Here is a 26,995-nt window from a genome sequence, read left to right as displayed (position 1 = left end):
GAGATACCGCTGCATATCCCACAATGCTTCTGGACACCCTTTCCCCAACAAAGAATTATCTGGCCCCAAATATCAATAGTGCTGAGGTTGAGAAGCTTGTGGTGCCAGAGAGGGTTTCATCTTGTCAAGGCTGCTCTTTTTAAAACCTGGAAGTAAAGGGTTCTTTTGTTGAAGAAAAGTGGACTGACCCAAACCCCTTATTTTGGGATCCTTTTGTGCCAATCTCGAATGTAATGCTCAAATGTAGTTAAAGATGGTCTCAGAAATAGTATGAACATCTGTTTGACCCTTTTAAAAGGCCGAGCTCTTCATGGCCCACTCTTCTGGTATATATCACAGAAAGTACTGCCATGCTTTAAATGAAAAATTGAGGCTCAAACAAGATTGAATAACGTCCTATAATAACTATGTCATTGGGCTGACATGAGTAAAAGACTGGCTTCTTGGAGTGTGCTTAAATGAGACCTGGAAAGAACCAAAATGCTTGTGTTCATGGATTCTACGTTGGCACTCTCTAGGTAGTAAGCTATAGGTTGGTACTAAGCGTGGTCAAGAAACGCTGTACGTTGATCTCTGTTCTCGGGAGTGGGAACAGCACTGGATCTGCCTGGTTCTGTAATACCCTGAAATGGACGCAGTGTACACTGTGACTCCAGGCTCTCTGCTCACACGTCTGCCTTTCCACAGACTGTAAGGAGCCAGTTCTCACATAGGTCGTCATTCTAATTTGCCTGAGTGCTACGAGAAACTCCCACATTTTGTGCATCAAGCATTAAGTAAGATTTATTTAGTCTGCTCTTGCAGGCTTTTTTTTTTTTTTTTGGCTTGCTTTTTTCAATAGTTTGTAGAGATTTTGAAAATCGAATATAGCCCAGAATGAAAGAGGAGACCTAGATTTTCCTCATCTAATTTTTGTAGGTGGGACGCCTGGGTGGCTCAGTGGTTAAGCATCTGCCTCTGGCGCAGGTCTTGATCCTGGAGTCCTGGGATCAAGTCCCACATTGGGCTTACTGCATGGAGCCTGCTTCTCCCTCTGCCTATGTCTCTGTTTCTCTCTCTCTGTTTCTCATGAATAAATAAAATCTTTAATAATTTTTGTAGGTGAGGGAAATGAACAATAAGTCAGTTTCCCTTGTATTGGAGCACTGATGGATGTTGAAGGATTAGGGTAGCAAGAGAATATTAATATTGTTCAACCAGGGAAGGTACTGATACATAGAATATTTGGGTAATTTGCCCAGAACATAGGACATCTTCATCCATTTCACTGTAACTCTTGGTCAAGGAGAGCACACATACCCCATTCAGAGGCACCACCTTTGCTGACACTCAAAATGGGAAATGAACAATAGATAGGCTTTGCTGGCAGACCTTGGCAAGGATGAGACAATTAGAGAAAGTGGTCTAATGCTTTCCTTCTGACATAGCCACTTGGAGAAGTGTCCAAGATGAGCCCTTTACTAAATACTGCCTCAGAGTGGATGGTCTTGTTTAACTGGTCCTATTTTAGATGGGGGCATTATCTCCCTCAGCCCTTGAGATGGAGAGAAGACAAAATGGTCTGGGGCCAGTACTTCCCACTGCAAATAACTTGCTTCATTCTCCGTGGGATCTGAGAAGTTTGTTCTATCTTTCCAATACTGCCTTCCAACAGAACATAGCACAAGTTGGGATTTAGGAATAAAAAGGGTCAGGCCAGGAATCCTATGTGTTCAATAGCACTGAGGAATGCAGATCTAAAAGGAAGTTTCTTGAGTTCATTGCACGTTGCTATGAAAGTCAGCACATGCAGCCGCCAAATCACAGTTAGCTTAGAATGTACGGATGAGTTCTCAGTAATAGGAGCACCGAGGGCTAGAAAGTTGAAAATAGATGTCATATGATACCAATTATAACTCAGTGAGATTTTGCAGTACCAAGAACCTATACAGAGTGTAAGCCAAAATGGAAGACGGTCCTGTTTCCTATGGCTTTAAAAACATTTTTATTACGATGTTTGCTACTTTTTTTTTCTTCAAACTCTTAATTAAAGTTTGTTTGGCTCTCCTAACTCATTTCTATATCGTCAAAGGAAATAGAAAAGAAGCGGCTAGGATAGCAGAAGAGATCTATGGTGGAATTTCAGGTAAAAATACACGGCTTTGCTCCTAAAACTTAAAAAAAAAACCCTCCTAAATAGTTCATAGGAATAATATTTCTAGAGGGCAGATTTTATTTATACTTTGGTTTTGTGTGGGTAGTCTTAAAAATTAAAGTAGCAAATGATGTTAACTGCACCAATTTGAAGGATTTTCAGCTTTATTTTTTGCAAATTTGTAGTTCTATTTGTGGTTATTATTTAAGGAGTAAATAGGATAGTGGCTTTCTAAGAGTATTTGGAGAAACCTCATTTCTACTAACCTAAACACGACTTATATGGGATTATTTTCTTTAATATTTTTAAACAAACTTTAACAATGCATTCTAACAAGACTGAATTTCCTCAGAAAATAGAATGACCAGTAAATCTGATTTCAAGCAGCAAATGTGGCATGCTATATATATATTTACGTTGTCATTTGCAATTTGAATCGATTACCTGCTCGTCACTGTCAGGAAAAAGCCTGCACTAAGCCCATTTATACACAGCATTGTGCCAAGCTCTGCAAACAAAGGTTTTTACAATAGGAAGTGCCAACATTTGGGTAAGACATTTTAAAGTCTTGTGGTTTGTAGGATTTAGTCTCCATTTCTCTCAAGAAATGATTTACCTTAATCATAGTGAGAGGCTACCTAAGTACACGAATCAGATACACTTATCACTGCTGGGATGGTCACTTGGTAGAGGAGTATTTATTCGTAAACAGAGTTAACAATTTCCCTCTGTGATCATAGTGTTCGTTGATGGTTCCAGGGTGACATCATTCTTGATCTAGTATCCATGTCAATAGCACCCGGGATTCTCTTTCAAAATAGACCAGTGCAATGTGATTCTAATACACTAGACAACTTGGAAGACACTAGATGACAGCAGTCTCATCCAAAAAAAAAAAAAAATAAGACCTCCAAAAACAAAGCCTCAGAATGCTTCAATTCACTGGGGGAAATGACGAGAATCTTGAAGTTTCAGGAAGTGTCAGAAGGCCCGGAATGTGGAAAGAGGTTTCTTTTGGGGATTACATTTGTCACACATTTCAGGGAGGTATGTTTCTTAGACTGGTTTTAAAAAAGTTTCTCTCTCATTTCAAGTTAGTTAAGTGTGATCTGAAAATCTATTTTCTAATTTAATATATAAATATGGGCAGGGGCTTCCTAAGAGTTTCAGCACAGTTTGGATGTTCTCATAGATAAATCCTCCTCGTGGTTTAAGTGAGGTAAAGGCCAACAAAGTCGATATTGGCAAGAGCATGTTAAGAATGTTTTATCTTGTTGCTCATGTGCATTGTTTCTATCTTTGTCATCCTTCATTAAGTACACTCTTAAAAAAGTTGTATAATAGTCAAAACCCATGTGAACATGGTTTGGATTTAGGTCTGGAGCCATAATACAAATCTCTTAAGTAGAGCTCATTCATTCCATAGCTCAAATGTCCTTAATTGTTCAAGCTCCTAGGATGATAGTCATTTAATTTGCAAGTAGCATGGTGTTATAAAGTCAAAAACGTATTTTTTGATTATCATTAAAAGGGGGGGGGAGAATAGTACACGTTAATTTCTCAGTTTAATTTCCTTTCTGTGTATACAATACATACATACGTGTGTGTATGACTGTGTGTGTATACACCCACCCGCCCACACGTATGTATAATAGTATATCCAGATATGGTAAGTAAGGCTTTCTGTAGTAATATAGACAGCAACAAGCCAGAAATAGTGGTTTTTTTTTCTTTGATACTGTTAGGAGTCAGATGCTATATACTTAAAGCTAGATGTATTAAAAATAAAGAACAAAATTTTCTTTCTTTCTTGCCAGTCTTCAGCTCAAACCGGAAATTCTCCTTGCTGCTCACTGGTCAGACCAATAACAGTTGGGAAAATATGTGACATTTAGTCAGTAAGTTAGCTAATTGACTTAGAAGAATCTCAGTCCAAGGTTAAATTTCTTGATTGCAATAGCATATTATATTCCTGTAAACTATCATCAGAGCTGTCAAAAACAAGGGGAGGGTAGTAAAAAACTCAGCCAGGATAGGGTTTAGCTTGTCATAGGTCCTGGCATGCTTTCTTTTGGAAGCTACACCTAGCATCATATCCCACATTAAATATCATTTTGGGGGCTATAAAATCATCTGGGATTTTTTTTTTATTCTGGACTTTCATATTCTGGAATACATCATTCAATGTGTCTTTGTGGCTTAAACTATTACATTTGTAGATAACTTACCAGACTTGAGTTAAACTGTGGTTGTTGGCTGCATTTTTGATTTTTCAGGCTTCTTTGTGTAATTTGTCAATTATATATACATATGTATTTAAGTTTAAAACATTGTCATTGGTTCTTGGCACTATATCTCGAGCACCAGATGGATTCCCGAATCCCACCTTCAGCCCATAGAGATTTCTGCAGGCACTTTCTCCTGACGGGTGTGGTATATGATTTTTCCACCTTTGCTAATTTGGCCAGAATCGAAGCTCTATTTAGTCCAGGGCTTGGGCATCAAACTTGATAAAAATGAAGTATAGCTACAGGTTGATCATCTGTTTTCACGACCCTGGGGCCAGACAACGTGGTTTAGGATTCAGGGGTTTGGGGGATACCAGAAAGATTGCACAATGTGTATAGTGTATATATTACACAAGACTCCCATAATCAAACATTTTGATATTTCTATTTCTGTATTATATTTGGTATTTTATACTAAGCAAAACTGCAAACAAAAAAGAATCAATTGCTTAACCCGAGTCCTCACCATGTTTTGTTGCCAAAGGAGTTTGCATCAAATGGGGGGAAAGATTGGTTTTCAAACTTTGGGCAATTATATGATTGCAGACAGGAGATTGTGGAACTAATGTACTCTTTTTTAAGAAATTTTTTCTGTTAAGCCAAATCTAAAAGATTAGTTCTAGTCTAAATATTAAGGCTTAGAATCAGTTGTCTGTGTTCTAAATTCAAAAGACCTTGATTTGATAGCCACACCTCTGTGTGACTCAACACCCTGACTCCTTTTTCCTGTCCTTCCCCTTCCAACAGGTTTTTCCTGTTTTTGGTCCATTCTTGCCTAATCCTCTACCTAGCTTTCTACTCTTGTTCAGTTTTGCTGGTTGACTTCTCAAGCCTTGGCCTAGCCATCCTCTTCATAGCAACCTTGCACAGGTGCCTGCTGGCTTTCCCAAATTTGGACAACCAGGCCTCAGCACGGACTCTGCCCCCACCACCTGTTAACCTTTAGCTCAGCTTGTCTGCTCCCGATAGGCTCAAGGACACCTTCTTTCTAATACCCTACAAAAACTTGTTCCTTGACCATGGTGCATCTCCCAACTAGAACTAAATGTTCTAGAGAGTATGCATTTTAACTCAGTTTTATTATAATATTTTAGGTATCCCAGGAAATTTTATTATAATAGGGTTTTTTTTCCCAATTACCTTTGTTGTTACTGAAAATGCCATTAATTCTGCTCGGCTCTTGTGTGTATTTTGGTTCAAACTTGAAATTCCTTTTGAATTCTTTTATTTGCTAAATGCTACAGGAGAAGATACTGCTTCATATGATTTTGGAACTTGAATAAAGAGAACAAAGGTGGCTCCGTGTGCACCAGAAATTATAACCAGTTAGGCAATTCTTTAAAAATAATAAACCAGTGATCTTAAATACTTGTTGCAATTAGGAAGGGGAAAATTGCAAAAAATATTTTTTAAATAGTAATACTAGGTTTTATCTTGAATACTTGGCACTCAGACAACTGTATTTCTTCAGAACCGATTTTGTTATTGAAATCTGTGGTTTTAGAAGTTGTCGTGCAATTGTTATTCAAAGAATCTGAGAACTAGAGATATAAATCATATTCTGAGAAAAAGTCAAAAGGGGGGATGAAAAAGTACTTGAACATTTTCCATACACCTCATCAGGAACAAGTAAACATATTTGTCCAGTAAACTATCTTCCTAATGTGCTTGCAGCCCTGTGACACAGGCAGTCCGCCAAAGAGCTAAAAATAGGCTGCCTTAGAAGAGAATGGTTGATTCGTACTTAGGCATTCATTTATTTGGAGAGCTTAGTTGATATTTCCTGAAAGGAATGGAAAAAGTCTCTAGCTGCCAAATAACTTTTATCCTTAATTTCTCACAATTAGCTCCAATTTGCAAAGAACGATAAGAGTGAGAGACTGTGTTGAGAATGAGAAGAGGAAAACAGGAGAGCCCACCATGGCAACATTGCCGGAAAAGGTTTTGTGTGAAAACGCAAGGTGCTGGAAAACAATGTGACTGGAAAGATGACTTCCTTGAGAGTGGTTTTGATTCCAGTTGGGAAGCAGGAATGATTTCCACATTTCTGGTGATAGAAACAGATGCATTTCATGCTATGGATAAGGAGGTGATGGATAAGAGCTAAGCATCCCAGGCCAATAAATCGGGCTCAAGGTTAGGTGGGATTTAAAACCAGTAGTTCTTAACACCAGAGCCAGGTGTGTTCTAAGTCATAAAACTTCGGAATTCAGGACTATTGCTGCCAATTACTGGAAGTGAGAGCCCTTCATGTGGGGCAGATGGGTTGTCATGCATTTTGGGGGTGTTCTCATTCACAAGCAAGACTCTTCCCTTCTGTCCTCTCTGGAGGGCCAAGGGTGGGGGCCCCAGGAGAGAGACAAGTTTAGAAGAGGGGCTGCCAAAAGGAGGGGGGCTTGGTATTTGCCTCTCAAGTTGGAAGCCGGCTCAGGTGATTTACCATGCTGCCCCTGGACCTCTCATTGGGGCAAAGAGAAGTGGAAAGCTGTAATGTAGTGAGAGAGAAGCCGGGGCTAGCTCACCATTCCTGCTTTCTTGGTGGAATGGAAGACGCCCCCTCCCGGGTTGCCTCTTATGGTCAGCGCCCCCTTCCCCTTGGGGTCCTTTTGTCTCCTAACCCTCCAGGTGACTTTGACCTCCTTTTGTATGCTATAGAAAGGGATCACACAGCACATGCTCATTTGTGTCTGGCTTCCTTCACTCAACAGAGGGTTTTGAGACCTATCCAGGTTGTATGTGTGGAGTGGGTCTTAGGGGACTGGAGAGTAACAGAAGTAACTAGAAATAGGACAAAGATGTGGTTAAGGTTCCTGCTTCTCCGTAGGAAAGGGGACCACAGCCCACCCGGAGGCAGGTTTTAAAAGTAATAAAGCCATTTCACGTTCGTATTCTAATTTAATAATAGCAAGTTACCTTGTAATTCTTGTTTTTATTTATTTATTTATTTATTTATTTATTTATTTATTTTTACTTGTTTTTATTTTTGAATCCTATACAGTACCCTCAGGTGACTCAGGTTTACTGGCTATTTTTTGAACAAAAGAACAAAGCCATGGCTGTGGGCTTGCTTCTTATATTGGTCAGGGTGCTGAGTTGCCATTCATGGATGAAGATTGTCCTTCCAACCCAAGTGCCTATGTCCGTTTCCAAGAGCGATTAGGCAAGAGGGCAACGTGTCTGATACACAGTTCATGTTGAATGAGATGGAGATATATTAGGAGAAAACCAGGACTGACTAATTAAGGATTATATGCATTCATTATCTCATTATTCTCAGCTTATGCAAATTATAAATGTCCAAAGAGATTTAAAAATACTCCATCAGCTTTTAACTGGCTCAGGAAGACATGGAGATAGAAGCACAAGATTCTTTCATGTTCAAATTTTTATCCGTTTTTCTTATAAAAGCATTACACATTCACATCAGGAATAGGAAAACACCACTGATTATATATGTACATATATAAACATATAAATTAGTTCCAATTTATATATGTGTGCGTGTACACACTTTTTAAATTTTGGAACTAACTTCAAAGTGATAGAAAAGTTACAAGAGTGGTACAAGGAATTCCCACTCCTCTTTGCCCAGAGAGCCCATTCATATTTACCCAACTGTCCTAATAATGTCCTTGAGAGCAAAAGGATCCCATGTGGGCCTACAGATTGCCTTTAGATGTTGTGTCTCATCAGCCTTGTGTGGTTTAGAAGAGTTCCTCAGTCTCTCCTTGAGCTGGTTACGGGCCAGTTACTTTGTAGAATGTCCCTCGGTGACTTGGTTCACTGTCCTCAGGATTAGGTTTGGGTTAATACACCTTCAGCAGGAATAAGACACAAGCCATGGTGTGTTGTTTTCATTGCATTCCCTCCGCTACTACATGACGTCTGTCGCCCATTTCATTCCATCATGTGGCATACTGTGCCAATTTGTCCCATCACTTCTGATGTTAACTTTGATCCCCTGGGTAAGGCGGTGTCTACAATTTTGTTCTACCGTAAAATTGCTGGTGTTTCCTTTATAACTAGTAATTATTTTGTGAGGAGAGAACTCGAGTCCGATTCTACGATTTCTTCTACAGTTCCAGGTTGGTGTTCTACTCTGAGGAAGAGCTTCCTCCTCACTCTTTGTATATTAATTTATATCAGTGACAACTTCTAGATTCCTATTTTCTTTGATAGGATATAATCTCCTACTACCATTTTTTATTTCGATGCTCAAGTCTTCCCATGTTTGACCAGTGGAAGCCCCTGCAAGCCAGCTTCTGTGTCTTTTTGACACGTTCCATCATTCATTGTCTTTCCAGCAAGATGTTCAAGGCCTATCTTATATTTTTCCTGGCCCAGCCCCTGAATCAGCCATCTTTCCAAAACCTTGTTGAAATAACATAAATATGAATATACATATAAATACATATAATGTTGAATGAAAATCACATTTTCGTACCAACTACTACAATTTCAACCCAACCCTGTAGAGTTCATTCTAGCCTTCTGTCTTCTCATAACCCAAAAGGTCAGAGAAGATAAAAATTGAATTTCCCTATAAGAATAGGGCCTACTGAGGGATCCCTGGGTGGCGCAGCGGTTTGGCACCTGCCTTTGGCCCAGGGCGCGGTCCTGGAGACCCAGGATCGAATCCCACATCGGGCTCCCGGTGCATGGAGCCTGCTTCTCCCTCTGCCTGTGTCTCTGCCTCTCTCTCTCTCTCACTGTGTGCCTATCATAAATAAATAAAAGTTTAAAAAAAATTTAAAAAAAAAGAATAGGGCCTACTGAAATGTTTATAGCCCTTCACTCTGTCCTTGTGGCCTTGAGCTATTTCACACTCAAATAATCCCATCTTTGGCGGGACTGTTTTTGTCAAGGTCACAGGTATAGGAAAGCCCGAATTCTTGGCACTGTCCAGATCACCTAGAAAAGGTTGATACGATGGATCCTTTGTGTGAAATCCAAATTGTATCACATGCTATTTGGTGAATGAAGAGCACAATTATGTTTGAAATTTTACCAACTGGAACAGGTTTTCTTCCAAAACAAATGATTGCCCTTTGGCATGTTTAAAGAGGGTTACTTCTCAAATGCCCATTGAAGCTCATTAGTCTTGTTTACTAATAAACAATTACAGGAAAAAAAAATACTCGCATGGCAGTTCTGAAGCTGTTCCTTAGGACTCTGCCCTACCATGTGTACTTATTAATCATAAATTGCTTGAGTATCTAACATTATGGATGGGTTCTATTGGCCTACTTAGAGACCAGAGCACTTGCTAAATACTAAATTCCTGCACCCCCATTTTACAGATCACAAAATTGAGGTCAAAATAATTTTAGTAACTTGCCCATCTTGGCAGAAAGTGGTTGATGTAGGACTTGAACCCAGGCAGTGTGCCACTACTGGCTCCGGGCTTAGCCATCACACTCAACCGCCCCACAGGAAATTTTGGAAGATTGTGTCATCTGAAAAACCATACATATTCTGCATAATGGGAATAGATATACCCCATGACCAAAATGAAACAATTACCTAGGAAATTGAGAACAAATCCATTTCCCCTGATCCTCCAGCCTCCCTTATAGGGTACAGGCTGTTGAGTTTTCAAGGTAGGGGTGAGAGTGGGAGGCAGGGGAAGGATGCTGGCAGGGAGGCTCATTGACCAGCTTTGCTCCTTATTTTGCCTTATTTAGAGCTATCAGATCCAGGCCCTAGGCAATATTTATTCGAACTAAATTTATTGCTTGTTAAAAATTGACCCCAAAAGAGTGAGAGAGATGGTCTGTTGCTCCCTCTCCACACACACCACTAAATGAGGCTGTAATCTCAGTGGCTTGTTGCCCTGAATGTGGCTGATGAAAGAGCCTGACATGTGGTACTGAGCTTCCCTTGTCTCCCCTAAACCCCCTCTCATGGTGGATGGGCAGCCTCGTGGAGCAGCTGGAAGAAGACTCCAGACCTTGACTCAGAGCTTGATTTGTGTTTCAGATTGCTGGGCTGATCGATCCCCACTTCATGAAGCTGCGGCCCAGGGGCGCTTATTGGCCCTTAAAACTTTAATTGCACAAGTAAGTAAACTGAAGATTTGATCCTCTGTGTTTATGGTACGATGGGCATCATGCTCTAGAAGCTTTGGCCTAACAGGGATTTTGCTTGCCCCACCTGGGTCTCTGTGCGACCAGTCTAGGTGTAGATACCCTCTGTAGCTCAACCATTTCTTCCTCCTGCCTCTCTTTTCTTGGGAATCTGGCTCATGTTTTTTCACCCAGCAGCCCCCTCCCCTTCTGGGCCTGCCTTTACCCCATAGTCAGTTTCCTTGTGAGGGGGACAGCAGATGCCTTCAAATTTTCATTGCATTCACTCACCCTATACTCTCCCAGTGTGCCCAGTAACAGCAGCCCTGCAATTGCATCAGTCAGCTATTACCACATAACAAATTACCTCAAAACCCAGGGGCTGGAAACAAGCACAGATTCTCATGGTTTCATGGGCCAAGGAGCAGCCTGGCTGGGTGGCTGTGGCTCTGAATCTCTTGCAGGCAGCCAAGTTATCATCCAGGGCTGCAGTCACCACACAGCTTGAGGAGGAAGGATCTGCTTCCAACCTCACTCATGTACTTGCTGGTCAGCTTGGACTCCTGGAAACTAGGGCCTCCCCATAGGGCTGTGCCATGACATGACTGCTGGCTTCCCCCAGAGAAAGCATGAGAGTGCCTAAGAAGCAATGGGGTTAGTATAACCCCAGCTCCAAAGTGACATCCCATCATGTCTGCCATATTTGGCTCAGTAGATATGAGTCAGTGAATCCAGCCCACACTTAAGGGGAGGAGTCTTCACAGTGAGCCAAGCCAGGAATCAGGGATCTCTGGGAGCCATTTTAGAGACTGCCTACCCTGATGATACAGCATATCAAAAGCAAACATAACAATAGGTGGATGTGGGTAGATCTTACTCCTTTGGGTAGATTTATTAAATTATTCTTAGTTATTAAGGCTACTTTATTTTTGACTGTATCCCTAGCACCTTGAACAATGAATAACAGCTTAGTAAATATTTGTAAAATGAATGAACAAAAGTCTACATGCTCCATTTACTCTGTTTGTTTTAGAATCTACATGTGTATAGTGGAGGTGATTTATTATATCTTTTTTCCACATTCTAGCTACCATCAAACCTGGCTTCCTTACCATTTTAAATTTAAACAGCTGGGCACACCATTCTGTGTGTGTGTGTGTGTGTGTGTGTGTGTGTGCGCACGCACACAGTTTTTTTTTTTAGCTTCTTTTTATGAGTTGCATTAACTTCTTATGAAAGTGGAGGCAAAAGGAAAACAGTAGCTTCAAGCAATGATCAAATTGATTTTGTATTTGATTTTTATACTTGCTTACGTATTTTTAGGCACTTAAAATTTGATCTAATTTGATGATTTCTAATATGTAATACATTCACATAGTTCAGAAATTAAAGTGATATTAAAAGGTACTCAGTGAAAAGTCTTGCATCCACCTCCTCCCTCTCAGTCCCCCATCTCAACACTTTTATTAGTATTTTCTTTTTTTAAGGAGGCTACACACCCAGTGTGGAACCCAACATGGAGCTTGAACTCAGGACTGGAAGATCAAGACCTGAGCTGAGAACAGGAGTTTGACGTTTAACCAACTGAGCCACCCAGGCGCCCCTTATTAGTATTTTTTAATAAACTTAATTTTGGCATAGTTTTAAAGAGGAGTTGCGAAGAGAGTACAGACACTTCCCACATACCCTTCACTCAAATTCCCCTAGTGCTAATATGATACATAACCATGTCCTCTATTCCAAAATCAGATATTAACATTGGTACAATACTGTTAACTAAACTGCAGAGTATTGGAATTACACCAGTTTTCCCACAGGGTCCTTTTTCTCTTCCAGGCTCTGATCCAGGATCCCACACTGCATTTAGTACATCTTTATTTTTAACTATACTTCATAAGCATGTTGGTTTCTGTAAATCAGCGTGTTTAAATGTGTGAGGAGCATTCTTCAGAGAGTTTGGCTTTTTCTCAGCGCATGCCCACTTCTTTACCCTTACACCTTAGTGAAAAATGTATTATTCTATTTTATTTTTTTACTTTATTTCGCATACAGGGTGGTGGAGTAAAGCAGTCAACCAGGAATCAGGAGCTCCTGACACTCATGCTGGCTGGCATCGATAGCTGGGGAGCCTCAAGGCTTATTAATAATTTGAACTCTCTGCATCTCCCATTTTCTCATGCACAATGGAGGTGATTCACTCTTCCATGGTCTTTCAGGCCTGTCCAGCATTGCACATGCAGAAATCCAAGGATTCTGAGTTTGCACCAGATGGAAGTTTTTTCTAATACACTGCTGCCACCTTCTGGACTAGCCTGTTTTTATTTTCTTAAAAGGAAAACAGCATCTAGGAAAAGGAAAAGATTTTTCTCATTGTATTAAATACCCAATTTGAAATATATAGCACAGCTCTAGAATAATGACATCATATTCAGGACACGAGAATGGACAGGACCCAGGAGGCATAGAAAGGCCCTAAGATGAAGGGACTGGCAAATGTGGCAAGTCCCAGCTGCTGGCCACAGCAGGGATGCCACCAGCACCAGGGAGGTCTGGCGGGACCTGAGGGTGGGAACTTAGGTTGGGGTTTGGGATTCAGGGTCACACACTAGGTTTTGGAAGCTTTCAACGGGCCAGTGAGGAGGCAGGAAATGAGAAGCAAAACTCTGCTCAGAAGGACTGGCAGAGACTTTCCCAGACAGAAAGTGGTAATCATGGGGGCGGCGGGGAGCAGGAGGGATGGTAAGGGCCAAGTTGTGAAAATCAGGGCATGAAGTCAGAGTTGGCCAACAGCTAGGCTGATGTTGTCATCTGGCATATGGACTCCAAGATGAGGAAGGAGGAGCATGGCAGTAAGAGGAGGGGGACGTGCTGGGACTGGGTAAGGAGATGAAAGTTGGGAGAAGTTGCTGTCCCCTAGACCCTCATACAGCAGAGACCTCTCCCTGCAGCGGAGTTGGAGTTGTGGCCAACAGCAGTGCTGCTACTATGGCACCCGAATCCCGGGAGCATTGTCTACTTGACTCTGAACTTAAGTCCAGGAGTCGCTGTCGTAGCTATTGCTAATGCAGCCTTTTACCCCTTCTCTCCAAATTCTAGGGTGTCAACGTGAACCTCGTGACAATTAACCGGGTCTCTTCACTCCACGAGGCGTGCCTCGGAGGTCACGTAGCCTGCGCTAAAGCCTTATTGGAAAAGGGTGCACACGTGAGTACCGCTCTTCCGTCCTGTGGCTACGTCTGCCCGGGTGCACCTGCTAGCTTCTAAGGACATGCTACCTTCCAGACTGCGCACCCACTGAGGGTGTAGGCAGGTCTGGCTCTGTCTGTGCACATTCCTGAAACGCTGACACACTGCTGGTCTCCCCCCTCTTCAGCCTCTCCGCCCGTGGGCGAACATTCCAATGAGGTAATTCACAGGAATCTTTGAAAATTGTGATGCTGAGTTTCAAAACATCAACTGGAACAAAAGTTATTTGAAAATCGATTTCGGGAAATTGGTCATAAAACATTAAAAAGAACACAAGTTAAAAGAACAACAGAGGAACTCCTAGGTGGCTCAGTGGTTGAGCGTCTGCCTTTGGCTCAGGGCATGATCCCGGGCTCCCTGCAGGAAGCCTGCTTCTCCCTCTGCCTGTGTCTCTGAGTCTCTGTGTCTCTCACGAATAAATAGTCTTTAAAAATTTTTTTTAAAATAAAAGAACAAAAGAAACACTGTTTTTTAATTTTTAATTTTTTTCAGAAACACTCTTAATTCAACATCTTAAACCAACAACTATTTGTATTGAGCAAAATCATCAGATGAGCTTTTAATAAATAATACATTGAAAAAAACTCAACAGAATTAACTTTATCTTTCTAAAAAAATTCTATCCTTATTTCTCCTTTTCTTTTGTATATTTATTTTCTTTTTTAAAAAGAATTTTAGAATTTATTTATTCATGAGAGACACAGACAGAGAGAGAGAGAGAGGCAGAGACATAGGCAGAGGGAGAATCATTCCCTGTGGGGAACACGATGTGGGACTCAATCCGAGGACCCCAGGATCATGCCCTGAGCTGAAGGCAGATGTTCAACCATGGAGCCACTCAGACACCCCATTTATTTTTTTTTATATTATTTTTACTTCCAATGTAGTTCACATACAGCGTTGTATTAGTTTCAGGTGTACAATATGGTGATTCAACATTGCCATACATCACCCAGTATCCTTATTTCAAGAATAAGGAGTGGCTGAGGCCCTGTGTGTGATACAAATATCCCAATAAGATTGTACAATTAAAACTTCTGAAAGTCTCAATAGCATTTATTTAGTTGCCAGATATCATTTTGTTTCTAAGTTTTGGTTTTAAGTTCAGTCCTTGTGTTCTTTGTTTCATGAGTTGCAGTGTTTTTAAGTGCTTACAGAAGATTTTCTTTGCATTTTATATGGAAATTGGGTTTCTACATATAGAACTGAATATAAAAGTCTTTCTTGGGCAAAGTGGTATTCCTGGTGCCATAGTGGTCAGAGCTGGGAGGCAGGGAGGGAGCGAGGACTCTGGGACCATGACCTGAGCCAAAGGCAGATGCTTAACCTACTGAGCCACCCAGGCGCCCCAGTGGTCATGTGTTTTTATCAGGTAGTACTTCTTTACATTACCACTTGGTCAACTCATGTATAATGATGAGGGTGAGGTTGGGTGAGGACCATTTCCTTGTTTTTTTTTTTTAAGATTTACTTATTGATTGATTTAAGGTGGGGAGGGGAGCAGAGGGAGGAGAGAGAGAAACCCAAGCAGACTCCATGCTGAGTGCAACGTGGGGCTCAATCTCAGGACCCTGAGATCACGACCTGAGCCAAAACCAAGAGTTGGACACTTAACCCACTGCGCCACCCAGGTGCCCCAGAGGGCCATTTCCTTCCATTGGTAGAAAACAGCAAACAACATCAGGTTGTAGAGGAGAGTGTGCTGGTACAACTCTGGGAGGTTTTGTGGAGGACAAAGAAAAGAGGAAGACGTGGTCTCTTGGTTTTGGCAGTCTTATGAGGGAATAGTCAATAAATGTTGTATTATTTAACATTTTTATTTATTTATTTATTTATTTATTTATTTATTAATTAAGATTTTATTTATTTATTTATTCGAGGGCGGGGTGGGGGGAGAAGGCAGAGACACAGGCAGAGGGAGAAGCAGGCCCCATGCAGGGAGCCCAACGGACCTGATCCTGGGACTCCAGGATCATGCCCTAGGCTGAAGGCAGGCGCCACACTGCTGAGCCACCCAGGGATCCCCTTATTTAACATTTAAATCAGAAGGAGAGAAAGAATAAAAGAAAGCTGGTCAATCAGTAGAAAATTCCTCAAAATTGGCAGCCCCATGAGGGCCTCAATCTCAGCATGACTGAAACTGTGCTTAGGATATTCTTCCTCTGGGACCCACTCTTCCTCTTGCATGCCCCACATCAGAGACCAGGTGAAACATCTTCCTGCGCTCCTATGTTCCCAACCTGGGGTCATCCCCCACCTTCCCTCTCCCCAACTAACTAATGACCACATCCTGCCAATTTTACTTCCTAAGTATTTCTCAAGTCTCTACTCTCTTTTGTCTTGCTCCTGGAGTGACCTAAAGCCTTTTATTATTGTATCAAAATTATCTGGTTGTATTTGTCTTCCCTGAGAAAATTCAACCGATTCTGAAGAGGCCAACTGTCTTACTTGCCTTTGTTTCTGAAACACTGGCACCTAATAGGTGCTCAATAAATATTGGTTGCCCTGAACTGAGAAACTTAGGAAGTCAAATTAGCCTTTGGGACTGAGGATGAGGGCGATTCTCAGTAACAACAAATCAAATCAAACCAGTATCACCAAATATTTTTTAGTAAAAATGTAAATAGGTTAGAAATCTCTAGACTCTATGAATTCTTACACATTTTTGCCCTGTCCTTGTCTGTCTCTGCCACCTTAGCATCTCCTCTTTAACTTTCCAGTTTATGGGGGCTATCCTGGCACTGTAGAGAAATATCCTTCTTTTATTTCTTTTTTTTTTTTAAAAAGATTTAATTTATTTGAGAGAGGGAGAGAGAGAAAGGGAATGAGTGGGGAGATGGGCAGAGGGAGGGGGACAAGCAACTCCCTGCAGAGCAGGGAGCCAGATCTGGGGCTTAGTCTCAAAACCCCCAGATCGTGACCTGAGCCAAAGTCAGACGCTTAACTGACTGAGCCACCCAGGTACCCCTTTTTCTTTGTTTCTGAAATGTGAAAATTTAGGATCCTGATTATCACAAGCATATATCCTCAGTTGTTGAGGCAAAATGGTTTGACATGAAGCTTTCATTGTCCCCCATTTCAATCCTGTCGGAGTCTCCCCACCAGAATGCCTTGGCTCCCTGATGTCCATTCTAATCTCTTGCTAATATTCAAAGATGCCTCCCAGATCCCTAGAGGGCAGTGAGGGTGGTTGGAAACACCACATTGATGGCTATTTTCTTTGTGCCTTTGGCTTGATCGTGATCTGTTTGGGAGTCACTGCTGGCACATGCAGTTCATATGGATTATAGTAGACCAGTAAGGAAATTTGTGGCAAGAAAGGCAGAACTGTGGGGGAATTGCTGAGGAGGTTTTCTTGTTTTTGTTTTTTGTTTTTGCAAGCACAGATGTGGGGACCTGGTTTCTCCAGCGTTTTTGGTTCCTGCCACGTTTGTTCATGATTGGGAGGGGGAGTCAGATTCATATTGATGGAAAGTGAAAATAATTGTTGTTGCAAATACTTAAAAATGCTTCCTGGGCACCAATGTTCTAAGGGTTTAACATGTAGTGATTCACTCGATCTGCCCAATAATATTGTGAGGTAGATTCTTTTATGATCCTCATTTTACAGATAAAGGAAACTGAGAAACAGAAAGTTAGTATTCCCACCAAGATCTCTGAATAAATAGAAGAGAGGATGCTGGGATTTGAGCCCAAGCTAATGATTCCAGAAGCCATGTTCTTAACCACCAAACAGGATAACTCTTCAATGGTTAGGAGGCCAAGAAGCTCTGGAATACCCATGGATACATTTGAAAAGCTTTGTCCCATTTTGCCCCACTTGGGTTATTATTTATGGGTGAGAGTTGATGGGCTAGTGGTATCTTAGAGGATATAAAGCTATAATGACGTAGAGTTCCCTTGCTCACTCAGCAGCGTGGGAAATTCCTCCAGGCAGATGCGCAGGAAGACACACTTGAAAATGCTGATAGAAAAATATCAAATCCTCTGGGTCTCTTTGCTCATCCCTAGGTCAATGGAGTGACAGTTCACGGAGCCACGCCCCTATTTAATGCGTGCCGGAGTGGCAGTGCGGCGTGTGTCAACGTGCTGCTGGAGTTTGGAGCCAAGGCCCAGCTTGAGGCGCACTTGGCTTCACCCATCCATGAGGCAGTGAAGAGAGGTAAATGGGCCATCACATTGCACACAAAACACTGGTGGGCTCCCTCCAGTCTGCACGAATCAGTGGTACAGTGTTCACCACACAAGGAACAACAGACCTGCACCAGTAGGCTCGGTGTCACTTAGAATCCCAGAGCAGCAACCTCAGCGTGCCTAAATCTTCAGGAAATACTGGTGGGGCATGAAACAGCTCTTCTTGTAACCTGCCAATGCCTTTCTGTCTCCCGTGTCGCATTTCCTGTGGAGTCAGGCTCTCGGTAGGCCTTTCTTTCTTTCTTTCTTTTTTTTTTTTTTAAGATTTTATTTACTTATTCATGAGACACACACACACACACAGAGAGAGAGAGAGAGAGAGAGAGAGAGAGAGACGCAGAGACATAGGTAGAGGAAGAAGCAGGCTCCCCTGCAAGGATCCCAATGCAGGACACGATCCCAGACCCCGGGATCATGCCCTGAGCCGAAGGCAGACCCTCAACCACTGAGCCACCCAGGTGTCCCTCGGTAGGCCTTTCTTGAAGCTCTTTGCTGGGGTTTGGGTGGCAGCTGGCACAGTCAAGACTACAAGGGTGACTTCCCTGAGTCGTGCTTTGCTTATGTCTCTGTCTTTCCTAGAAAAGAACAGCTCATCTCCAAAAGCCCATAAAACATCAGCCATGAAAATAAATTATGAAAGCGTCTAAAAGCCAAGGCTGATAGTGTCCCTAATGGAAGATTACACATAACTGTCCACAACAAGCAATTTACTCTTTCTAGATGAGCTGCTGACTTCAAGGTCATTAGTTATTGAAAAAAGGTTGCAACTTTGAAAAGCACAGCATTAGAAACCTTGAAGTTGATACTAGACTCCTGTATTCTGTTGCTTTTGAAATGAGGGAAAAGAGTAAAATTAAGGTATTTATTTATTTATTTTTAAATTAAGGTCTTTTTTTTTCTTTATTTATTTATGATAGTCACAGAGAGAGAGAGAGAGAGGCAGAGACACAGGCAGAGAGAGAAGCAGGCTCCATGCACCGGGAGCCCGACGTGGGATTCGATCCCGGGTCTCCAGGATCGCGCCCTGGGCCAAAGGCAGGCGCCAAACCACTGCGCCACCCAGGGATCCCTAAATTAAGGTCTTTAAAAACTATGCATTGGCTGGACCTGAACAAGAAGATACCACTGCAAGGCCAAGGCCATTTGTCAAAGGTCACACTGAGAGAGCAACATTTCTGTTACCTATTGGTGGAGTTACTCTTTTTTATGGAGATCAGAAATACAGTGGGGAAGTTGGAACACTGTAGAACAGTTATCTTTGCTGGTCTAATTGGGGACAAAAGTCTTTATTTCAAAAGGCATAATGAAAGATTTGCTCCAGGTTATTAAACATGTCACTTGGTGATTTTTTTTTTTTGCATCGGATTACTCTTTTTCCTGTGATTTTATTTTTTCCCATTTTTTTAATAATTGAAGTATAATTAATGCACAGTGCTTTATTAGTTTCAGGTGTACAACATCGTGATTCAGCAATTCTATGCATTATTCAGTGCTCATCCCAAGTGTACTCTTCATCTCCATCATCTGTTTGAACTTGCCACCCACCCCTCTACCCTCTGGTGACCCTCAGTTTGTTCTCTATATTTGAGTCTGGTTTTTTTGTCTTTTTCTTTTCCCTTTGTGGATTACTTTAAATGAAACAAAAGACCCAAATCTCAATGTATCCATGGTTTTGATGTCTTATACATACTTAATAAACATTTATTGATTAATAACTGATGCTGGCCATTTCCCAAACTCCAAGTATATCCTTTAAGTTGAAGGGAAATGGTCTACTTTGGAAATGATCTAAAAGTCTTAAAAATATTTTTTAAAGATTTTATTTATTTGAGAGAGTGAGCAAGAGAGAAAACATGAGCAGGGGGAGGGAGAAGCAGACTCCCCACTGAGCAGGGAGCCCGATATGGAGCTCTGGATCCCATGACCCTGGGATCATGACCTGAGCCAAAGGCAGATGCCCAAACAACTGAGCCACCCAGGTGCCCCTAAATTTTTTTTTAAATATTGATTTGAAGTAAGTTAGTTAGTTAGTTGCATTTCCATCCAACATTTAAAAATGGATAAATCCTGGGAATGGTTTGAATAACTTAACTAATTCTGCAATACTTGTATGGTTTTATCTTGTAGTGTTTGGTATCTATGTGCCTACAACATATATACATGTTTATCATAAACACATGAATTTATGTGTCTCTGTGTATTTTTTTTCTGTATCTACAAGCTTGTTAGGTAGGGACCAACATCCACAGAATGGAAGAATAAATAGCAAATTCATTATTTTAGATGCTGTTATATTAGTGCTAATCATTTATATATTAATTTTGTAAAACTTCCTGTGAGTAGCTAAATTTAACTCAGGCCAGGCTCAGTTTCTTCTGTAAAGAAGAAGAAAGAAAGAAAAATTAAAAAGACAAGAATAATTTTAAAATGTGTGTTAGAAAAAGAAAAAAAATGTGTGTTAGATACTCTGTATTTACCAGGAAATTTTAGGTACTGATTAGATATTATTTCTGGATTCTTACAGCTTTGAACCTATCCGAACAGGCTAGGGTCAGTTTGAGTCCATACTTTAACATATTGATGCTGTAATCCCAGCATAATATTTACTTAGGTGAACAGTTTGGATCCTTCTTTGTACATTTTCAGGGAGATTTCTACTTAATTTAGCATTTATGATAAATCAACCAGGTTTGAGATGAAGCTTGCTTTTATGTTATCTTCTAAAGAAAAGGTTGGGTAAGTGATAGATTTTTTTTTTTAAGAAAACAAATCTTCAGAAAGAACAAACTCTTTATAAGCTCCCATCAGTTCCTTGGAAGTATTTGCTCCTGATGAAATAATTCATATGCTGCAAATTAATCAAGTCTGTTCATTGGGCAGCCCCTCCAAGGACAATGCTTATTTACATAGTTCTTGTTAGCCACCGAATTTGAAAGTGCAGTTAAATATATTCTATATTTGAGGCTTTTTATTCTCATAGGTGTCTTCTAGATTAACCCATAAGGAGGTGTGGCCATTCATGGGTGAAGAAGAGAATTGAGAGATGCGTAATGGAGAGGGATCCAGGCTGGGCCTTGCATTTGGGCGCAGGCTTTTCAGGGTAATAATAGGATAAGTCATTTACCCCTCTGCATCTTGCAGCCTCTGTTTGTAAATGGGTGGCTTCATCATAGAGAGTTTATTTCAGCTGTGCTCCCTGGAGCCGTTAGTTTAGTTGAGGTACCACAAGGGCTGCAAGAGGAATTTAAGTGGGGCAGTATGGGCATGCTTTCCTTTTTATTGGTTTTTATTTGGGAGTTTTCTAAGATTTCTGAACAAATTTTTTTTCTGCTTAAAAAAAATCTAGGTTATTTCTAAAGTCCACTCCAGCTAAGCAATTCTATAGGTCTATAAATAGGCAATATTTCCCTTAGTTGAGTAAGGTTCTCTTTTGTTCCACCAGGTCATAGAGAGTGCATGGAGATCCTGCTGGCAAATAACGTTAACATTGACCAAGAAGTGCCTCAGCTTGGAACTCCCCTGTATGTGGCCTGCACCTACCAGAGGGTAGACTGTGTGAAGAAACTTCTAGAATTAGGTAACTTTCTGAAATCTTTTTATGAGAAGAACCTATTAATTTTGTTGGTTTTCCATGGCTTTAAAGACAAAGTTATTGTCAGGCTGAACAAAATTCTGACAGTATTTGATGTCTGAATGCTTGAAACAGAACTTTTCCAGAGAAATGAGTATCTGCTTCCTTTGACACTGGCTCCATTTAAGTGGTATGGTACTCCTTGGTGGTTTCAAGAGAGAGTAAGAGTCTCTTTCCCATAAGTCCTAGTGGGGAAAAAAACAGTTTTATTCCCTTGGCTGTCTTTGAGTCCACATGCCCATCTCTGAGCCAATCATGGTGGCCAGAGGAATACAATACACTGATTGGCTTAGGCCTATATTTCAGGCTACACTGAAGTTGTTGGGCTTCACTGGCAGCATATGAACTGGGAATCATAGGGGATAGTTGCCCAGAGGGAAATCAGTGTGGTTATCAGGAAGATGCCAGATAGATAAATAATAGATAATTGCCTTAGACTCCTTTAGATCAATCTTGCTAAGATCCTTGGTAACCTTTTAATTTTAATTTTTAATTTTTTAAAAAAAGATTTTTAAATTTATTTGAGAGAGAGAGAGAGAGAGAGAGGAGGGGGAGAGGGAGAGAGAATATCAAGCAGACTCCCAGCTGAGTGCAGAGCCCGACACAGGGCTGGATCTCACGAACTTGAGATCATGACCTGAGCCAAAATCAAGAGTAGGACGCTTAATTGACTGAGCCACCCACATGCCCCATAAGTGCCATCTTTTTAATTCTAAAAGGCATTTACAGAAACTAGGAGTCCAGGGCAAGGTAAAATGCCTTGAAACTATTATTTGGTTAAAGATTCCTCAATCTTAGCCACTGACATAAAGGTAGAGTCTGTACTAAGAACCTTTAAGCATTTTTATCTACAAGATTTTTTGTCTTTTTCATCCCCCATCATTTACTCCTCCCTGTAGTAGTCAGAAATCTTTCTTTGAGCCCAGAATAATATAAATACTAAATAAACTTAACTTTACCCTTTGCTAAAAGACGAAATAATTCTGTGTAAAAGGAGCTGTAAATATTTAATTTTGTTGATCACACAGTTCATACGGGAAAGCAAGTAAAGTACTTTAAATGGCTACACATACTTTTCTTCACTTTTCTCATCCAGCTGTTTTGAAGCAGCCTTCATAGCCATTGCTGAGGGTCTAGGCTTCAGTCACCTATTTTCAAAGATTTGTCAAATATGTCATGACATCCACGATGCCTTTATCTAGAGCTCCTGTGTTTTAGGCTCCTCGTACTTCCCCATTCACATTTAGCACTGACTTGGGGGCATCTGCTTTTCTAAGGGGCCAGCGTGGACCGTGGCCAGAGTCTGGACACCCCCCTGCATGCCGCGGCGAGGCAGTCCAGCGTGGAGGTCATCCACCTGCTAGCGGACTACGGTGCTACACTGAAGTATAGAAACGCGGAGGGCAAAAGTGCCCTGGATCTGGCAGCTCCGAAGAGCAGCGTGGAGCAGGCACTCCTGCTCCGGGAAGGTAAGGAAGGGCCAGGTGGCCCCCTCTCTTCCCTAAGCACATCTCCTACCTCTCCTTCCTGTCTTCTCTCTAAACTGTCTTACCTTTTTTCTTGTCTCTGTTTAATTGGGACTGGTGTGTGGGAGGCAGCCCGTCTCACTTGCATCACTGGGATGAGATTTTATGCGCTGTATTTATTGACTTGTCCCAGAAGGGCATTTTTATAGCTGGCAGGTGGCTGTGTATTTTCTATAATGAGAAAATGATCGGAGCACGTTGCTTCCGCCATGCAAAGGTTGAACTGCCACTTCTCTCAGTGCAAGCACACAACTGAGTAGACCAAACCTGTGCTTTGTGATATTTGGGGGGAGTTAGCGATACTTGAGTGATAGGCTGCAGGGGGGACACAGAGTGCGTTTCAGAGGCTGGACTCACTGGTGATGTCGCCTGCCTGGTCTGTTCTTCCAGCTCAGGGACTGGGTGGATCCATGCCCCCAGTTGCCTCGCTCCCATTTCCCCCTTGGGCTAAGGGTGCTACAGATGCCTGAGGGGAGAAGCAGGTCTCTCAAATGCTCTGCTTTCCAAATTCATTTTTAAAAAATTTTTATTTATTTATTCATGAGAGACACACACAGAGAAGCAGAGACACAGGCAGAGGGAGAAGCAGGCTCCATGCAGGGAGCCCGGCATGGGACTCGATCCCGGGTCTCAGGATCACATCCCAGACTGAAGGCGGCGCTAAACCGCTGAGCCCCCCGGGCTGCCCTGCATTTCAAATTCAAACATGAGCCATGTTAAGTCTATACAGAAAGAGGACATTATCCGAGCCTATATGGATCCCTTGTATGCTTGGGAGACTATTAAAGATAGTAGTAATTATTCAAGTTTCCATGTGTCAGGTGCTGAGCTGAATTTGAAATCCAGATTAATCTCCCTGAATTCTGAGAACTTTAAGGCAAGGAGATAAACTGTATACTAACTGGTGCTAGCCCAGCAGCAAGTGGGAAAAGAGATACTGGCTTGCAGAAGGTCATATGACTGCTAAGAAGAACTAGGATTCCAGCCTGACACTCTGACCCCAGAACACGCACCCTTAATGTTATGATGGCCCAATCCTGAACCTTCTGAAACAGTCCCTGGCAGAGAAGGGTTTCATTTTACTCACTGGTTCTGTTTTATGAAACCACCCTCACGTCTTCTATACCTTCCAAGTGGAATGCTCAGTTCATTAATTTTAGGAATGCTTTCCAGGTCAGTGCTTCCTGAGTGCTACCATGAGTATGAATCACCTGGGGGTGTCATTAAAATGCAGATTTGGATTCAGGAGGTCTGGGGTAGGGCCTAGACTGTGCACACCCACTGAGTTCCACATCATGCTGCTGTTGCTGCTGGTCTGAGGTCACACTTTGAGTACCACTGGTTTAGATTATTTTCAATAGTCCAGGTCATTAATGATTGACCCTTTAGGATCACCTGGGTGGCTCAGTGGTTGAGCGTCTGCCTTTGGCTCAGGTTGTGACCCCAGGGTTCTGGGATCAAGTCCCACGGGGGAGCCTGCTTCTCCCTCTGCCTATGTTTCTGCCTCTTTCTCTGTGTCTCTCATGAATAAATAAATAAAATCTTTTAAAAAATAATCGACCTTATATTTGAAACTTCACTTGAAAAATCATGATCTTCCTCACCAGCTCCCTGTTTGGAAATACCAGGCACTTTCCAACTCTCAGCTGAGACTATGGTTTATAGCAGTTGTCACATTTCTTCTTTTCTTCCATCAAAAATGTTTTCAGGTCCAAGGTTTAGATTTCTTCTAAACAAGTTCTTCTCTGTTCTCTTATCATTAATATGGCTGCTTACTCCAGAAGGATGAACACCAGCTATATCAGAGTTCACTCTCTGAACTTCTGTAGGCAACCTGGACAATTTGTCTGCATTACTGTTTTCCAGAGGAGTTTTAGTTGGGTGACAGGCAGAGATGCTTTCCATTTTTGCTTCTCAGGATTTTAACTGAGGGCAATTAGTTGCTCATTCTATCACATGGATACTGCTTGGAAACATTAAATCAAATATTATCTGGCTTTTTGCGTAAGCAACACATCATTTCTCATGCGGTGCAAGATCCTGTTACAGTAGGATTTTCTTGAGAAGGACAACTTTGTGTAGTCCAGTGATCACATAGGTCTACTTGAAGAGATCTTTACTGATAGTCAGGTTAGGGAATAATGGCACATTACAAATGCCTTGGTATAACTAGGGTTCTAGCCCAGCCTCATCTGTCCTGTTCAACCACATTTTGGCTCTCATTACTTTCCTTCAGCCACTCAAAGCCATGGGTGTGATGACTCCATGAGCCTCCTTGAGGCTGAGGTTCAGGGTATAATGGGCGTTGAGGGAGTTGGGTCCTTTCTCTAGATTCTCTATTGAGCCGAGAGCCTTGTGTGAATGGAGGGCCCCTCCTAGTATGACTTGGGACCCAGCCACAGCCAGGAGGTCCAGGAGGCCTGTGTGACCTCTCAGCAGTTGTCTCTTGCTTGGCAGCTCTGTCCCAGGGTCCTTCCTGCTCAGTGCTTTCATTTGTGTTCTCTCCTCGGCCAGTATTATTGCATTCATTGGCATGTACAATACATGAATGAAGTGCATTCCCTTTATTTTTTGTATTTTTTATTTAAATTCAATTTAAATAACATACAGTGTATTATTAGTTTCAGAGGTGATTCATCAGTTGCATACAACACCCAATGCTCATTATTTCAAGTGCCCTCCTCACCTCCTCTCTGGCAACCCTTAGTTTGTTCCCTAGAGTTAAGAGTCTTTTATGGTTTGCTTCCCTCTCTGTTTTTGTCTTATTTTATTTTTCTTTCCCTTTCCGCTATGTTGATCTGTTTTGTCTCAGATTCCACGTGGTAAATTCATATGGTATTTGTCTTTCTCTGACTGACTGTTTTCGCTCAGCATAATGCCCTCTAGTTCCAGCCACATCGTTGCAAATGGTAAGATCTCATTCTTTCTGATGGCTGAGTGATGTTCCATTGTATAGATACACCACATCTTTATCCATTCAGCTGTCAATGGACATCTGGGCTCTTTCCATAGTTTGGCTACTGTGGACATGAAGTGCATCCCCTTTAGACCTCACGCTTCATTCCTGGCTTGTCTCTAGTTAGGCTCATTCTTCAGTATCACCAATAGAGTTACCTAGAGGGTCAACTTAAATGTGTTCCCACCCAAAGGGGCAAACTGGGGTCCCTGTGTGTTATTTAGTGTCTGCCACATCACTCCATAATCCACTTACAGATCCAGCCTCTCTTAAGCTTGTAGAACATTTCAGCCTCTTTCAGTTCTCTGGTCTTCCCTTCTTCCCCACCCCCACTGTCATGAGTTTCACACATTTTCATTTCTTCTCCAGGCCCGCCTGCTCTTTCCCAGCTCTGCCGTCTATGTGTCCGGAAGTGCTTGGGTCGAGCGTGTCATCAAACCATCCATGAACTCCATCTTCCAGAGCTGCTGGAAAGATTCCTGCTATACCGGTAGTCCCACCTGGCTGTAGGAAGATACTTGGAAATAAGCAGGTTGTTGCCTGCTGTATCCAGGGTACCTAGTGTAGATGCCCAACCACTAGACTCTGAGTATCTTTAAATGAGCTAAGTCAGTTAGCGTAGATCCCTGATGAACGGGAACACTTGATGAGTGGAAACTCCTGGTTAATGCTCTCATTAACCAAGGGGCAACCAGGAGCCTTTTTTGTCTTTAGCTTTTGTTGTTAAGAAACTTTAAAAATCTGCAAAGGGGAGTGAAAATAATCCATGTTTGAAGATTCATGATCTTTAATTATTGAAGGGTCAATATTCTGAATATCATGCAGACACATGTAAATCTGGGTGAATAAGATTATGATGCATTTAAGTATTTCAAGATGTGTTCCTGATTTAGTTCCTTCCTCCTTTTCCCTTTCTTTCTTTGCTTCCATGAATAAACCTCTGCTATAATTTTGA

At 41.7% G+C, this 26,995-nt stretch overlaps 1 protein-coding gene across 2 annotated transcripts; it reads left to right on the top strand.

Moving 5' to 3' along the window:
• The first annotated feature begins 1,861 nt into the window (after positions 1-1,861).
• On the top strand, positions 1,862-26,995 carry ASB11 (ankyrin repeat and SOCS box containing 11). 2 transcript variants are annotated; one of them, XM_038586868.1, is made up of 7 exons: positions 1,862-2,125; positions 10,402-10,481; positions 13,584-13,691; positions 17,745-17,895; positions 21,370-21,504; positions 22,836-23,027; positions 26,410-26,995. In XM_038586868.1, exons 1-7 carry the CDS (start codon positions 1,945-1,947, stop codon positions 26,532-26,534), a joined length of 972 nt encoding a protein of 323 aa, XP_038442796.1. In that variant the 5' UTR covers positions 1,862-1,944; the 3' UTR covers positions 26,535-26,995. The 2 variants fall into 2 exon arrangements, with proteins under 2 accessions (XP_038442796.1, XP_038442797.1); XM_038586869.1 differs by lacking the exon at positions 1,862-2,125 and adding an exon at positions 2,957-3,181.

Source organism: Canis lupus, chromosome X (assembly GCF_011100685.1).
Source record: "Canis lupus familiaris isolate Mischka breed German Shepherd chromosome X, alternate assembly UU_Cfam_GSD_1.0, whole genome shotgun sequence".
Lineage (NCBI taxonomy): Eukaryota > Metazoa > Chordata > Mammalia > Carnivora > Canidae > Canis > Canis lupus.
This window is presented reverse-complemented; position numbering and strand designations above follow the sequence as displayed.